At 31.5% G+C, this 15262-nt stretch overlaps 1 protein-coding gene across 1 annotated transcript; it reads left to right on the top strand.

The window, feature by feature from the left end:
- Positions 1-12117: 12117 nt before the first annotated feature.
- Positions 12118-12992, top strand: LOC145944558 (venom acid phosphatase Acph-1-like; the record flags this gene model as incomplete). The annotated part of the gene is made up of 2 exons (XM_083052955.1): positions 12118-12480; positions 12640-12992. Coding segments are annotated over 2 exons (621 nt in total), but the record flags the coding sequence as incomplete, so codon positions are not given.
- Positions 12993-15262: the final 2270 nt, after the last annotated feature.

Here is a 15262-nt window from a genome sequence, read left to right on the forward strand (position 1 = left end):
GGTAACAAACAGACACCAGCGTACAAATTTTTTAACTTGATATACATAAAATAAGGTTGCGTCGCATAGGGTCAGCGGTAAAAAGTATCGATTTCCAATATTTTAAGACGAGCCAAAAATTCATCGATTGTACATTTTAATTTTACATTGATTACAGAATCTTTTCGTACCAAGCAGACAACAGCGTACAAACTTTTTCATTTGCTATACATAAATTAAGGATGCGTCGCATAGGGTCAGCGGTATAAATGTATCAATTTCTAATATTTTAAGACGAGCCAAAAATTCATCGATTATACATTTTAATAGTACATTGATTACAGAATCATTTGGTACCAAACAGACACCAGCGTACAAATTTTTTAACTTGATATACATAAAATAAGGTTGCGTCGCATAGGGTCAGCGGTAAAAAGTATCGATTTCCAATATTTTAAGACGAGCCAAAAATTCATCGATTATACATTTTAATAGTACATTGATTACAGAGTCTTTTGGTACCAAGCAGACAACAGCGTACAAACTTTTTCATTTGCTATACATAAATTAAGGATGCGTCGCATAGGGTCAGCGGCATAAATGTATCAATTTCTAATATTTAATGACGAGCCAAAAATCCATCGATTATACATTTTATTAGTACATTGATTACAGAATCATTTGGTACCAAACAGACACCAGCGTACAAATTTTTTAACTTGATATACATAAAATAAGGTTGCGTCGCATAGGGTCAGCGGTAAAAAGTATCGATTTCCAATATTTTAAGACGAGCCAAAAATTCATCGATTGTACATTTTAATTTTACATTGATTACAGAATCTTTTCGTACCATGCAGACACCAGCGTACAAATTTTTTAATACGATAAACATAAAATAAGGATGCGTCGCACAGGGTCCGCGTCAAAAAAGTATCGATTTCTAATATTTAAAGACGAGCCAAAAATTCATTGATTATACATTTTAATAGTACATTGATTACAGAATCTTTTGGTACCAAGCAGACAACAGCGTACAAACTTTTTCATTTGCTATACATAAATTAAGGATGCGTCGCATAGGGTCAGCGGCATAAATGTATAAATTTCTAATATTTAAAGACGAGCCAAAAATTCATCGATTATACATTTTAATAGTACATTGATTACAGAATCATTTGGTACCAAACAGACACCAGCGTACAAATTTTTTAACTTGATATACATAAAATAAGGTTGCGTCGCATAGGGTCAGCGGTAAAAAGTATCGATTTCCAATATTTTAAGACGAGCCAAAAATTCATCGATTATATATTTTAATTTTACATTGATTACAGAATCTTTTCGTACCATGCAGACACCAGCGTACAAATTTTTTAATACGATAAACATAAAATAAGGATGCGTCGCACAGGGTCCGCGTCAAAAAAGTATCGATTTCTAATATTTAAAGACGAGCCAAAAATTCATCGATTATACATTTTAATAGTACATTGATTACAGAATCTTTTGGTACCAAGCAGACAACAGCGTACAAACTTTTTCATTTGCTATACATAAATTAAGGATGCGTCGCATAGGGTCAGCGGCATAAATGTATAAATTTCTAATATTTAAAGACGAGCCAAAAATTCATCGATTATACATTTTAATAGTACATTGATTACAGAATCATTTGGTACCAAACAGACACCAGCGTACAAATTTTTTAACTTGATATACATAAAATAAGGTTGCGTCGCATAGGGTCAGCGGTAAAAAGTATCGATTTCCAATATTTTAAGACGAGCCAAAAATTCATCGATTATATATTTTAATTTTACATTGATTACAGAATCTTTTCGTACCATGCAGACACCAGCGTACAAATTTTTTAATACGATAAACATAAAATAAGGATGCGTCGCACAGGGTCCGCGTCAAAAAAGTATCGATTTCTAATATTTAAAGACGAGCCAAAAATTCATCGATTATACATTTTAATAGTACATTGATTACAGAATCTTTTGGTACCAAGCAGACAACAGCGTACAAATTTTTTAACTTGATATACATAAAATAAGGTTGCGTCGCATAGGGTCAGCGGTAAAAAGTATCGATTTCCAATATTTTAAGACGAGCCAAAAATTCATCGATTATACATTTTAATAGTACATTGATTACAGAATCTTTTCGTACCATGCAGACACCAGCGTACAAATTTTTTAATACGATAAACATAAAATAAGGATGCGTCGCACAGGGTACGCGTCAAAAAAGTATCGATTTCTAATATTTAAAGACGAGCCAAAAATTCATCGATTATACATTTTAATAGTACATTGATTACAGAATCTTTTGGTACCAAGCAGACAACAGCGTACAAATTTTTTAACTTGATATACATAAAATAAGGTTGCGTCGCATAGGGTCAGCGGTAAAAAGTATCGATTTCCAATATTTTAAGACGAGCCAAAAATTCATCGATTATACATTTTAATAGTACATTGATTACAGAATCTTTTCGTACCATGCAGACACCAGCGTACAAATTTTTTAATACGATAAACATAAAATAAGGATGCGTCGCACAGGGTCCGCGTCAAAAAAGTATCGATTACTAATATTTAAAGACGAGCCAAAAATTCATTGATTATACATTTTAATAGTACATTGATTACAGAATCTTTTGGTACCAAGCAGACAACAGCGTACAAACTTTTTCATTTGCTATACATAAATTAAGGATGCGTCGCATAGGGTCAGCGGCATAAATGTATCAATTTCTAATATTTTAAGACGAGCCAAAAATTCATCGATTATACATTTTAATTTTACATTGATTACAGAATCTTTTGGTACCAAGCAGACAACAGCGTACAAACTTTTTCATTTGCTATACATAAATTAAGGATGCGTCGCATAGGGTCAGCGGTAAAAAAGTATCGATTTCTAATATTTTAAGACGAGCCAAAAATTCATCGATTATACATTTTAATTGTACATTGATTACAGAATCATTTGGTACCAAACAGACACCAGCGTACAAATTTTTTAACTTGATATACATAAAATAAGGTTGCGTCGCATAGGGTCAGCGGTAAAAAGTATCGATTTCCAATATTTTAAGACGAGCCAAAAATTCATCGATTATACATTTTAATAGTACATTGATTACAGAATCTTTTCGTACCATGCAGACACCAGCGTACAAATTTTTTAATACGATAAACATAAAATAAGGATGCGTCGCACAGGGTCCGCGTCAAAAAAGTATCGATTTCTAATATTTAAAGACGAGCCAAAAATTCATCGATTATACATTTTAATAGTACATTGATTACAGAATCTTTTGGTACCAAGCAGACAACAGCGTACAAACTTTTTCATTTGCTATACATAAATTAATGATGCGTCGCATAGGGTCAGCGGCATAAATGTATCAATTTCTAATATTTTAAGACGAGCCAAAAATTCATCGATTATACATTTTAATTGTACATTGATTACAGAATCATTTGGTACCAAACAGACACCAGCGTACAAATTTTTTAACTTTATATACATAAAATAAGGTTGCGTCGCATAGGGTCAGCGGTAAAAAGTATCGATTTCCAATATTTTAAGACGAGCCAAAAATTCATCGATTATACATTTTAATAGTACATTGATTACAGAATCTTTTCGTACCATGCAGACACCAGCGTACAAATTTTTTCATTTGCTATACATAAATTAAGGATGCGTCGCATAGGGTCAGCGGCATAAATGTATAAATTTCTAATATTTAAAGACGAGCCAAAAATTCATCGATTATACATTTTAATTTTACATTGATTACAGAATCTTTTGGTACCAAGCAGACAACAGCGTACAAACTTTTTCATTTGCTATACATAAATGAAGGATGCGTCGCATACGGTCAGCGGTAAAAAAGTATCGATTTCTAATAGTTTAAGAAGAGCCAAAAATTCATCGATTATACATTTTAATAGTACATTGATTACAGAATCATTTGGTACCAAACAGACACCAGCGTACAAATTTTTTAATACGATAAACATAAAATAAGGATGCGTCGCACAGGGTCCGCGTCAAAAAAGTATCGATTTCTAATATTTAAAGACGAGCCAAAAATTCATCGATTATACATTTTAATAGTACATTGATTACAGAATCTTTTGGTACCAAGCAGACAACAGCGTACAAATTTTTCATTTGCTATACATAAATTAAGGATGCGTCGCATAGGGTCAGCGGTAAAAAAGTATCGATTTCTAATATTTTAAGACGAGCCAAAAATTCATCGATTATACATTTTAATAGTACATTGATTACAGAATCTTTTGGTACCAAGCAGACAACAGCGTACAAATTTTTCATTTGCTATACATAAATTAAGGATGCGTCGCATAGGGTCAGCGGTAAAAAAGTATCGATTTCTAATATTTTAAGACGAGCCAAAAATTCATCGATTATACATTTTAATAGTACATTGATTACAGAATCTTTTGGTACCAAGCAGACAACAGCGTACAAATTTTTCATTTGCTATACATAAATTAAGGATGCGTCGCATAGGGTCAGCGGTAAAAAAGTATCGATTTCTAATATTTTAAGACGAGCCAAAAATTCATCGATTATACATTTTAATTGTACATTGATTACAGAATCATTTGGTACCAAACAGACACCAGCGTACAAATTTTTTAACTTGATATACATAAAATAAGGTTGCGTCGCATAGGGTCAGCGGTAAAAAGTATCGATTTCCAATATTTTAAGACGAGCCAAAAATTCATCGATTGTACATTTTAATTTTACATTGATTACAGAATCTTTTCGTACCATGCAGACACCAGCGTACAAATTTTTTAATACGATAAACATAAAATAAGGATGCGTCGCACAGGGTCCGCGTCAAAAAAGTATCGATTTCTAATATTTAAAGACGAGCCAAAAATTCATTGATTATACATTTTAATAGTACATTGATTACAGAATCTTTTGGTACCAAGCAGACAACAGCGTACAAACTTTTTCATTTGCTATACATAAATTAAGGATGCGTCGCATAGGGTCAGCGGCATAAATGTATAAATTTCTAATATTTAAAGACGAGCCAAAAATTCATCGATTATACATTTTAATAGTACATTGATTACAGAATCATTTGGTACCAAACAGACACCAGCGTACAAATTTTTTAACTTGATATACATAAAATAAGGTTGCGTCGCATAGGGTCAGCGGTAAAAAGTATCGATTTCCAATATTTTAAGACGAGCCAAAAATTCATCGATTATATATTTTAATTTTACATTGATTACAGAATCTTTTCGTACCATGCAGACACCAGCGTACAAATTTTTTAATACGATAAACATAAAATAAGGATGCGTCGCACAGGGTCCGCGTCAAAAAAGTATCGATTTCTAATATTTAAAGACGAGCCAAAAATTCATCGATTATACATTTTAATAGTACATTGATTACAGAATCTTTTGGTACCAAGCAGACAACAGCGTACAAATTTTTTAACTTGATATACATAAAATAAGGTTGCGTCGCATAGGGTCAGCGGTAAAAAGTATCGATTTCCAATATTTTAAGACGAGCCAAAAATTCATCGATTATACATTTTAATAGTACATTGATTACAGAATCTTTTGGTACTAAGCAGACAACAGCGTACAAACTTTTTCATTTGCTATACATAAATTAAGGATGCGTCGCATAGGGTCAGCGGCATAAATGTATCAATTTCTAATATTTTAAGACGAGCCAAAAATTCATCGATTATACATTTTAATTTTACATTGATTACAGAATCTTTTCGTACCATGCAGACACCAGCGTACAAATTTTTTAATACGATAAACATAAAATAAGGATGCGTCGCACAGGGTCCGCGTCAAAAAAGTATCGATTTCTAATATTTAAAGACGAGCCAAAAATTCATCGATTATACATTTTAATAGTACATTGATTACAGAATCTTTTGGTACCAAGCAGACAACAGCGTACAAACTTTTTCATTTGCTATACATAAATTAAGGATGCGTCGCATAGGGTCAGCGGCATAAATGTATCAATTTCTAATATTTTAAGACGAGCCAAAAATTCATCGATTATACATTTTAATTTTACATTGATTACAGAATCTTTTCGTACCATGCAGACACCAGCGTACAAATTTTTTAATACGATAAACATAAAATAAGGATGCGTCGCACAGGGTCCGCGTCAAAAAAGTATCGATTTCTAATATTTAAAGACGAGCCAAAAATTCATCGATTATACATTTTAATAGTACATTGATTACAGAATCTTTTGGTACCAAGCAGACAACAGCGTACAAATTTTTCATTTGCTATACATATATTAAGGATGCGTCGCATAGCGTCAGCGGTAAAAAAGTATCGATTTCTAATATTTTAAGACGAGCCAAAAATTCATCGATTATACATTTTAATTGTACATTGATTACAGAATCATTTGGTACCAAACAGACACCAGCGTACAAATTTTTTAACTTGATATACATAAAATAAGGTTGCGTCGCATAGGGTCAGCGGTAAAAAGTATCGATTTCCAATATTTTAAGACGAGCCAAAAATTCATCGATTATATATTTTAATTTTACATTGATTACAGAATCTTTTCGTACCATGCAGACACCAGCGTACAAATTTTTTAATACGATAAACATAAAATAAGGATGCGTCGCACAGGGTCCGCGTCAAAAAAGTATCGATTTCTAATATTTAAAGACGAGCCAAAAATTCATCGATTATACATTTTAATAGTACATTGATTACAGAATCTTTTGGTACCAAGCAGACAACAGCGTACAAATTTTTTAACTTGATATACATAAAATAAGGTTGCGTCGCATAGGGTCAGCGGTAAAAAGTATCGATTTCCAATATTTTAAGACGAGCCAAAAATTCATCGATTATACATTTTAATAGTACATTGATTACAGAATCTTTTGGTACTAAGCAGACAACAGCGTACAAACTTTTTCATTTGCTATACATAAATTAAGGATGCGTCGCATAGGGTCAGCGGCATAAATGTATCAATTTCTAATATTTTAAGACGAGCCAAAAATTCATCGATTATACATTTTAATTTTACATTGATTACAGAATCTTTTCGTACCATGCAGACACCAGCGTACAAATTTTTTAATACGATAAACATAAAATAAGGATGCGTCGCACAGGGTCCGCGTCAAAAAAGTATCGATTTCTAATATTTAAAGACGAGCCAAAAATTCATCGATTATACATTTTAATAGTACATTGATTACAGAATCTTTTGGTACCAAGCAGACAACAGCGTACAAACTTTTTCATTTGCTATACATAAATTAAGGATGCGTCGCATAGGGTCAGCGGCATAAATGTATCAATTTCTAATATTTTAAGACGAGCCAAAAATTCATCGATTATACATTTTAATTTTACATTGATTACAGAATCTTTTCGTACCATGCAGACACCAGCGTACAAATTTTTTAATACGATAAACATAAAATAAGGATGCGTCGCACAGGGTCCGCGTCAAAAAAGTATCGATTTCTAATATTTAAAGACGAGCCAAAAATTCATCGATTATACATTTTAATAGTACATTGATTACAGAATCTTTTGGTACCAAGCAGACAACAGCGTACAAATTTTTCATTTGCTATACATATATTAAGGATGCGTCGCATAGCGTCAGCGGTAAAAAAGTATCGATTTCTAATATTTTAAGACGAGCCAAAAATTCATCGATTATACATTTTAATTGTACATTGATTACAGAATCATTTGGTACCAAACAGACACCAGCGTACAAATTTTTTAACTTGATATACATAAAATAAGGTTGCGTCGCATAGGGTCAGCGGTAAAAAGTATCGATTTCCAATATTTTAAGACGAGCCAAAAATTCATCGATTATACATTTTAATTTTACATTGATTACAGAATCTTTTGGTACCAAGCAGACAACAGCGTACAAACTTTTTCATTTGCTATACATAAATGAAGGATGCGTCGCATACGGTCAGCGGTAAAAAAGTATCGATTTCTAATAGTTTAAGAAGAGCCAAAAATTCATCGATTATACATTTTAATAGTACATTGATTACAGAATCATTTGGTACCAAACAGACACCAGCGTACAAATTTTTTAATTTGATATACATAAAATAATGTTGCTTCGCATAGGGTCAGCGGTAAAAAAGTATTAATTTCTAATATTTTAAGACGAGCCAAAAATTCATCGATTATACATTTTAATAGTACATTGATTACAGAATCTTTTGGTACCAAGCAGACAACAGCGTACAAATTTTTCATTTGCGATACATAAATTAAGGATGCGTCGCATAGGGTCAGCGGTAAAAAAGTATCGATTTCTAATATTTTAAGACGAGCCAAAAATTCATCGATTATACATTTTAATTGTACATTGATTACAGAATCATTTGGTACCAAACAGACACCAGCGTACAAATTTTTTAACTTGATATACATAAAATAAGGTTGCGTCGCATAGGGTCAGCGGTAAAAAGTATCGATTTCCAATATTTTAAGACGAGCCAAAAATTCATCGATTATACATTTTAATTTTACATTGATTACAGAATCTTTTCGTACCATGCAGACACCAGCGTACAAATTTTTTAATACGATAAACATAAAATAAGGATGCGTCGCACAGGGTCCGCGTCAAAAAAGTATCGATTTCTAATATTTAAAGACGAGCCAAAAATTCATCGATTATACATTTTAATAGTACATTGATTACAGAATCTTTTGGTACCAATCAGACAACAGCGTACAAACTTTTTCATTTGCTATACATAAATTAATGATGCGTCGCATAGGGTCAGCGGCATAAATGTATCAATTTCTAATATTTTAAGACGAGCCAAAAATTCATCGATTATACATTTTAATTTTACATTGATTACAGAATCTTTTCGTACCATGCAGACACCAGCGTACAAATTTTTTAATACGATAAACATAAAATAAGGATGCGTCGCACAGGGTCCGCGTCAAAAAAGTATCGATTTCTAATATTTAAAGACGAGCCAAAAATTCATCGATTATACATTTTAATAGTACATTGATTACAGAATCTTTTGGTACCAAGCAGACAACAGCGTACAAATTTTTCATTTGCTATACATATATTAAGGATGCGTCGCATAGCGTCAGCGGTAAAAAAGTATCGATTTCTAATATTTTAAGACGAGCCAAAAATTCATCGATTATACATTTTAATTGTACATTGATTACAGAATCATTTGGTACCAAACAGACACCAGCGTACAAATTTTTTAACTTGATATACATAAAATAAGGTTGCGTCGCATAGGGTCAGCGGTAAAAAGTATCGATTTCCAATATTTTAAGACGAGCCAAAAATTCATCGATTATACATTTTAATTTTACATTGATTACAGAATCTTTTGGTACCAAGCAGACAACAGCGTACAAACTTTTTCATTTGCTATACATAAATGAAGGATGCGTCGCATACGGTCAGCGGTAAAAAAGTATCGATTTCTAATAGTTTAAGAAGAGCCAAAAATTCATCGATTATACATTTTAATAGTACATTGATTACAGAATCATTTGGTACCAAACAGACACCAGCGTACAAATTTTTTAATTTGATATACATAAAATAATGTTGCTTCGCATAGGGTCAGCGGTAAAAAAGTATTAATTTCTAATATTTTAAGACGAGCCAAAAATTCATCGGTTATACATTTTAATAGTACATTGATTACAGAATCTTTTGGTACCAAGCAGACAACAGCGTGCAAACTTTTTCATTTGCTATACATAAATTAAGGATGCGTCGCATAGAGTCAGCGGCATAAATGTATCAATTTCTAATATTTAAAGACGAGCCAAAAATTCATCGATTATACATTTTATTAGTACATTGATTACAGAATCTTTTCGTACCATGCAGACACCAGCGTACAAATTTTTTAATACGATAAACATAAAATAAAGATGCGTCGCACAGGGTCCGCGTCAAAAAAGTATTGATTTCTAATATTTAAAGACGAGCCAAAAATTCATCGATTATACATTTTAATAGTACATTGTTTACAGAATCTTTTGGTACCAAGCAGACAACAGCGTACAAACTTTTTCATTTGCTATACATAAATTAAGGATGCGTCGCATAGGGTCAGCGGCATAAATGTATCAATTTCTAATATTTTAAGACGAGCCAAAAATTCATCGATTATACATTTTAATAGTACATTGATTACAGAATCTTTTCGTATTATGCAGACACCAGCGTACAAATTTTTTAATACGATAAACATAAAATAAGGATGCGTCGCACAGGGTCCGCGTCAAAAAAGTATCGATTTCTAATATTTAAAGACGAGCCAAAAATTCATCGATTATACATTTTAATAGTACATTGTTTACAGAATCTTTTGGTACCAAGCAGACAACAGCGTACAAACTTTTTCATTTGCTATACATAAATTAAGGATGCGTCGCATAGGGTCAGCGGTAAAAAAGTATCGATTTCTAATATTTTAAGACGAGCCAAAATTTCATCGATTATACATTTTAATAGTACATTGATTACAGAATCATTTGGTACCATACAGACACCAGCGTACAAATGTTTTAACTTCATATACATAGAATAAGATTGCGTCGCATAGGGTCAACTGTAAAAAAGTATCGATTTGTAATATTTTAAGGCGAGCCAAAAATTCATCGTATATATATTTCAATAGTGCATTGTTTGCATATTATCTTTGTACCATAAGCATACCAGCGTACTACCTTTTTGGTCTAATATACGTTATATAAATCTGCGCCGTATGGGATTTGCGGCTTAAAAATTTTAATTTTCGATGTTTCAAAACGTGAAAAAAATTAATCTTATATACATTTTAACAGTACATTGTCTGCACATTATTACGAATTATGCGTGACTGCATGCATATATCGCGGTAATATATGTGGAAACTCATTTCTACTGCGCATTCGGAATTCGAATTATATCAAGATTATCGAAAAGTGTCGGACGAAATATATTTGTGACTCTAATTAAGAAAATAATTTTTGTTTAAAAAATTATATCTACGAAACCTTAATTTTAAATTTGTATTCATGTCTCACTTCTATTCTTAACTTAATAAATATACTACTTCTTAATTAAATAAATATATTAGAAAATATTAATATAGTAAGGTAATTAAATTTAAAAATAGTAATATGTTATAAAAATTAAAATAGCAATATTTTGTAAATAATATGTTGTAATATCTTATCCTCGATTAATATTTTTGTTATAGTAATCAGCTGATTAAAACGTTAATTTGCTAATTAATTTTTAAAATAAGAATATGTTATAACATTTAAAATAATATGTTTTAAATAATGTAATATATAATTCCTTAAACTCGATTAATATTTATAACAGCTATCAGCTGATATCTGTCAAAAAATATTAATCGAGTTTAAGGTATTATATATTATTTTAATTTTTATAACATATTTTTATTTTAAAATTTAATTGGCAATGTAATGGTTTAATCATCTGATTTCTGTAAAAAAATATTAATGAAGTTTAAACAAACTTTATATAAATACATCATACTTTTTTTAATAAAATCGAAGAATGGCATAACGCGCGCTTGTGTTTTTCTAGTCTTTTTCTAAAAAAGACATATTAAGTCGATTCTCGCAAGTATTGTTGCCTCTTTTTCGCAAAAATATTAATCAAAATTTAAAGTATTATAACATATTATTTAAAACATATTATTATTTTATTTTATTTTATTTTGGATTAACTGTCAAACTGCTAACTGCTAACCCTCGTGATGACAGCCTTTCGATGCTACGAATATAACACACAACGCGAATCGACAGAGAGCCAATCAGCATCGCGGAAAAGCGACAACAATGTCAATAACATGCCTTTTTTAGAAAGGGGATAAAAAAAATTTCTAAAACTATGAATTTTTAAAGAGATCTGTAAATTCTCTTTTTCTTTTACAAATTTGTTGAATCTTATATTCGTTAAAAATGTTAATACATACAGAAGATTACTCCATTATTTTATATAAATTACATTTTATCAATGTAATATTACGTGATTTATACAACAAAAATTTTTTTATTTCAGATTGATCGAAATGAAACATTGCCCAATTGGGCGATTGACGTGTTTCCGGATGGTGCTATGTACGATGTCACCTTACTAGAGTATGATCTCGTTTCAATTACTTCTTTGCAAAGGCAACTTAACGGTGGAACTTTTTTAAAAGAGATTTTCGGTAACTCGTTGCAATACAAGATAGGTTTATCAAAGGAACGAAAAATAATATTGTACAGCGGCGACGAAAGAAATATTGTCGGGGTTTTGAAAAATCTCAATCTCTGGTCGCCTCATATACCTAACGAAGCGGCAGCATTGATATTCGAATTATACGTCAATAACGATACAGACATGTACGGAATGAAGGTAATATTTATTTTATTCTCTTTATTATTATTTTATCTCACTTTTGCGACTATATTCCGCCAAACTGTTCAAGAAATCATTTTATTTCGAGAGATACATACACGCGTAAATCAAAACAATTATTTTCGTAAATTGTAAAGAATATTAAAATTATTTCAGATTAATTATTATACCGGTATCGATGGCACGATGATCCCTCTGACTCTACCAAATTGTACAGAGATATGTCCACTGCAGACTTTAATAAACGTTACTTTCGATTCGATACCGGAGAATCCACAATCTTTATGCGGATGGCCCGTCAAGAATTTTACAGAAATGGAAGATCAATTTAAAAAAAACAAAAATGGATGCGCTTCGTGTCATAGCAAGAAATTACTATTAATTTTTACCTTATTATATTTTGCTTTGCTGTGAAAATGCTTAGAGAATGACATATTTAAACATATAATAAAAACATATTTATTAGAAACATATTATTAGAAACATATACATATATTATAACATATTTATATATTAAACATATTTATAAGATATAACTTATTAATTAATAAACTTATTAATTAATAAAAACTAAATAAAACTTTATATACTTATATTAAACCGAGATTAATGTGTTATATAACTCAAATGAAACATTGGCGAATTGTGCCATTATGAAATGCTCCACGGATACTACTGTGAATTTTTGTAATACGTTTCTCCATTCTTTCTCAGTAGCATCCAGATCGAAGCTTACATCTTCGAGTTCCTCGTTTTTCTTACAGCGCATCTTCCAAAGATTTGCGACGCAAGGTATCGCGGTTTCCATGGGTTGAGGCTTCTTGTCTCTCGGTACTAATACACGATATCTCTGTAAAGCAATGTCCAGCGCGTAAGATACTAAGTGCAACTGACTTGTTTCTATAATCCGTATTTCATTTCCGTTCATTGTGTCGAGTAGTACAGATTGGAGTGATTCTAACATCGCAATTAGATAATTGATCGTCTTGACGCATATCGACAGCAGCTGACAAAATTGTAGAATTATTGTCGTACGAAATATCCACATGGATGTCTGAAAGAAGATTATTATTGTTATCATTTCTTGTATATATATATATATATATATATATATATATATATATTATACGATACTTGTAAATAGAAAGAGAATGCGTTAACATAATATATACGTATAATATGATACGTATACCTCATTTAATTGTACACATGTCATTATCTCGTCTAAAGTTTCGATTATCGCCGTTTCGATTAGGTCTTCGCATATATTGGGCTTCTTCTCTATTTTAAAAATATGCACTATATTCAAGACTGCGTTTACAGCTTGCTCTTCCAAACTATTTTTCCAACATCTATGCCTAACGTATTCTTGCGCTGTTCTCTTGTCACAAAGCGTCGAAAGGATTACCTTGACTGATGTATGAATTAAGTGTTCTGCATTCAACAATTCGAGATTAAAATTCAACCAGTTGGCCGAGATTACTTCATTTTTATTTCTCTTTGTTTCCTCCGATACATTCTTCACAGGTTCCGATTTACGTTTCTTCGACGAAGACTTTCCCATAGACTGTTGTTTTTTACATACTGCTTTCTGTATCATTGAAGGAGAGACTATTACTTTTTTGTTCTCAATCACCTTCTCCTTGCGAGATCGTAGATTATAATAGTGTCTGACATTGGTATCCGGCTTATTGGCAGTAGGTTTATTTGTTGTCGTTTTGGTGTCGTTATTAAGTGTCTCGATTTTCCATGTATCGTATGCACTGTCACCTTTTTCATTTTTATTTTCAGTGGCATCGCTCGTCTCTGTACAGGAACTGTTATTGTTGATTTGAAAAGTTTTTGATTGCACTTGATCGGTTTGAAAATTATTGACATTAATATTCTGCTCCAGAGGTGTCAAATAGGAAATTAAAGAAATTTGAGAAAAATTTGTATCATTTATTGATAGTTGTGTTAAATAATTAGTGAGAGTATTGGGATTGTTTGACGTCTCCGTGTTATTAGCTTCATCGTATTGGCCTGTCAATATAATGCAGTTGTCAGAATTATAATTCAATAAGTTAAGGATTGACTCGATTGATTGACATCTTGTCAGTGAAACAGATATATGTTCATTTGAAAAATCAGCATCATTTTTTAAAGTAAAATTTAATACCTTCGTCTTCGATGATCTCGTTGTTTACTTGTTTATTAAAATTTTTCCTTGCTGTCTGTTTAAAATTGTTATGTTCAAAACTTTGAAACTCTTCCACATCATTAAACATAATAGATTCCTCAAACATGTCAGTTAAATCTGACAAGGACTCCTCATCTGTATCCGGAATTATAAAATGTGGTGACAAAAATTTTTCCCTCTCTTCATCTGTCATGACGTAACTTGTTCCTGGCTTTGATAGCTCTGTGGCAGATTCATTTCGATCTTTTAAAGAGGATACAAAGCTAAACGATTCGTTTTGTACATCTTCAAGATAGGAATCTGATTTTTCAATTATTGGAGATATAACATTAGAGATATTACATGAGGAATCTAAAATATTATCGAAACTCAACGTTATGCATTTTTCGCTGTTATTGATCTCCTGTATCGATGGAGTTTTATTTACAAAAGTTGATGGCGATTCAATGTGAATATCTTTGATATGCCTATTTTTATTGCGTTTATTGCATTGATAGTCAAATAATTGTTGTAATTTCTCGACTGGTATTTGATGTACGCAGGCGGTGATGGATTTCAACCAGACTATAGTTTGAATAAAATTCAATTCAACCTCACATT

The sequence above is a fragment of the Prenolepis imparis genome, unplaced genomic scaffold (assembly GCF_030444845.1).
Source record: "Prenolepis imparis isolate NDT839.2.m4 unplaced genomic scaffold, iyPreImpa1.0 SCAF_13, whole genome shotgun sequence".
NCBI lineage: Eukaryota > Metazoa > Arthropoda > Insecta > Hymenoptera > Formicidae > Prenolepis > Prenolepis imparis.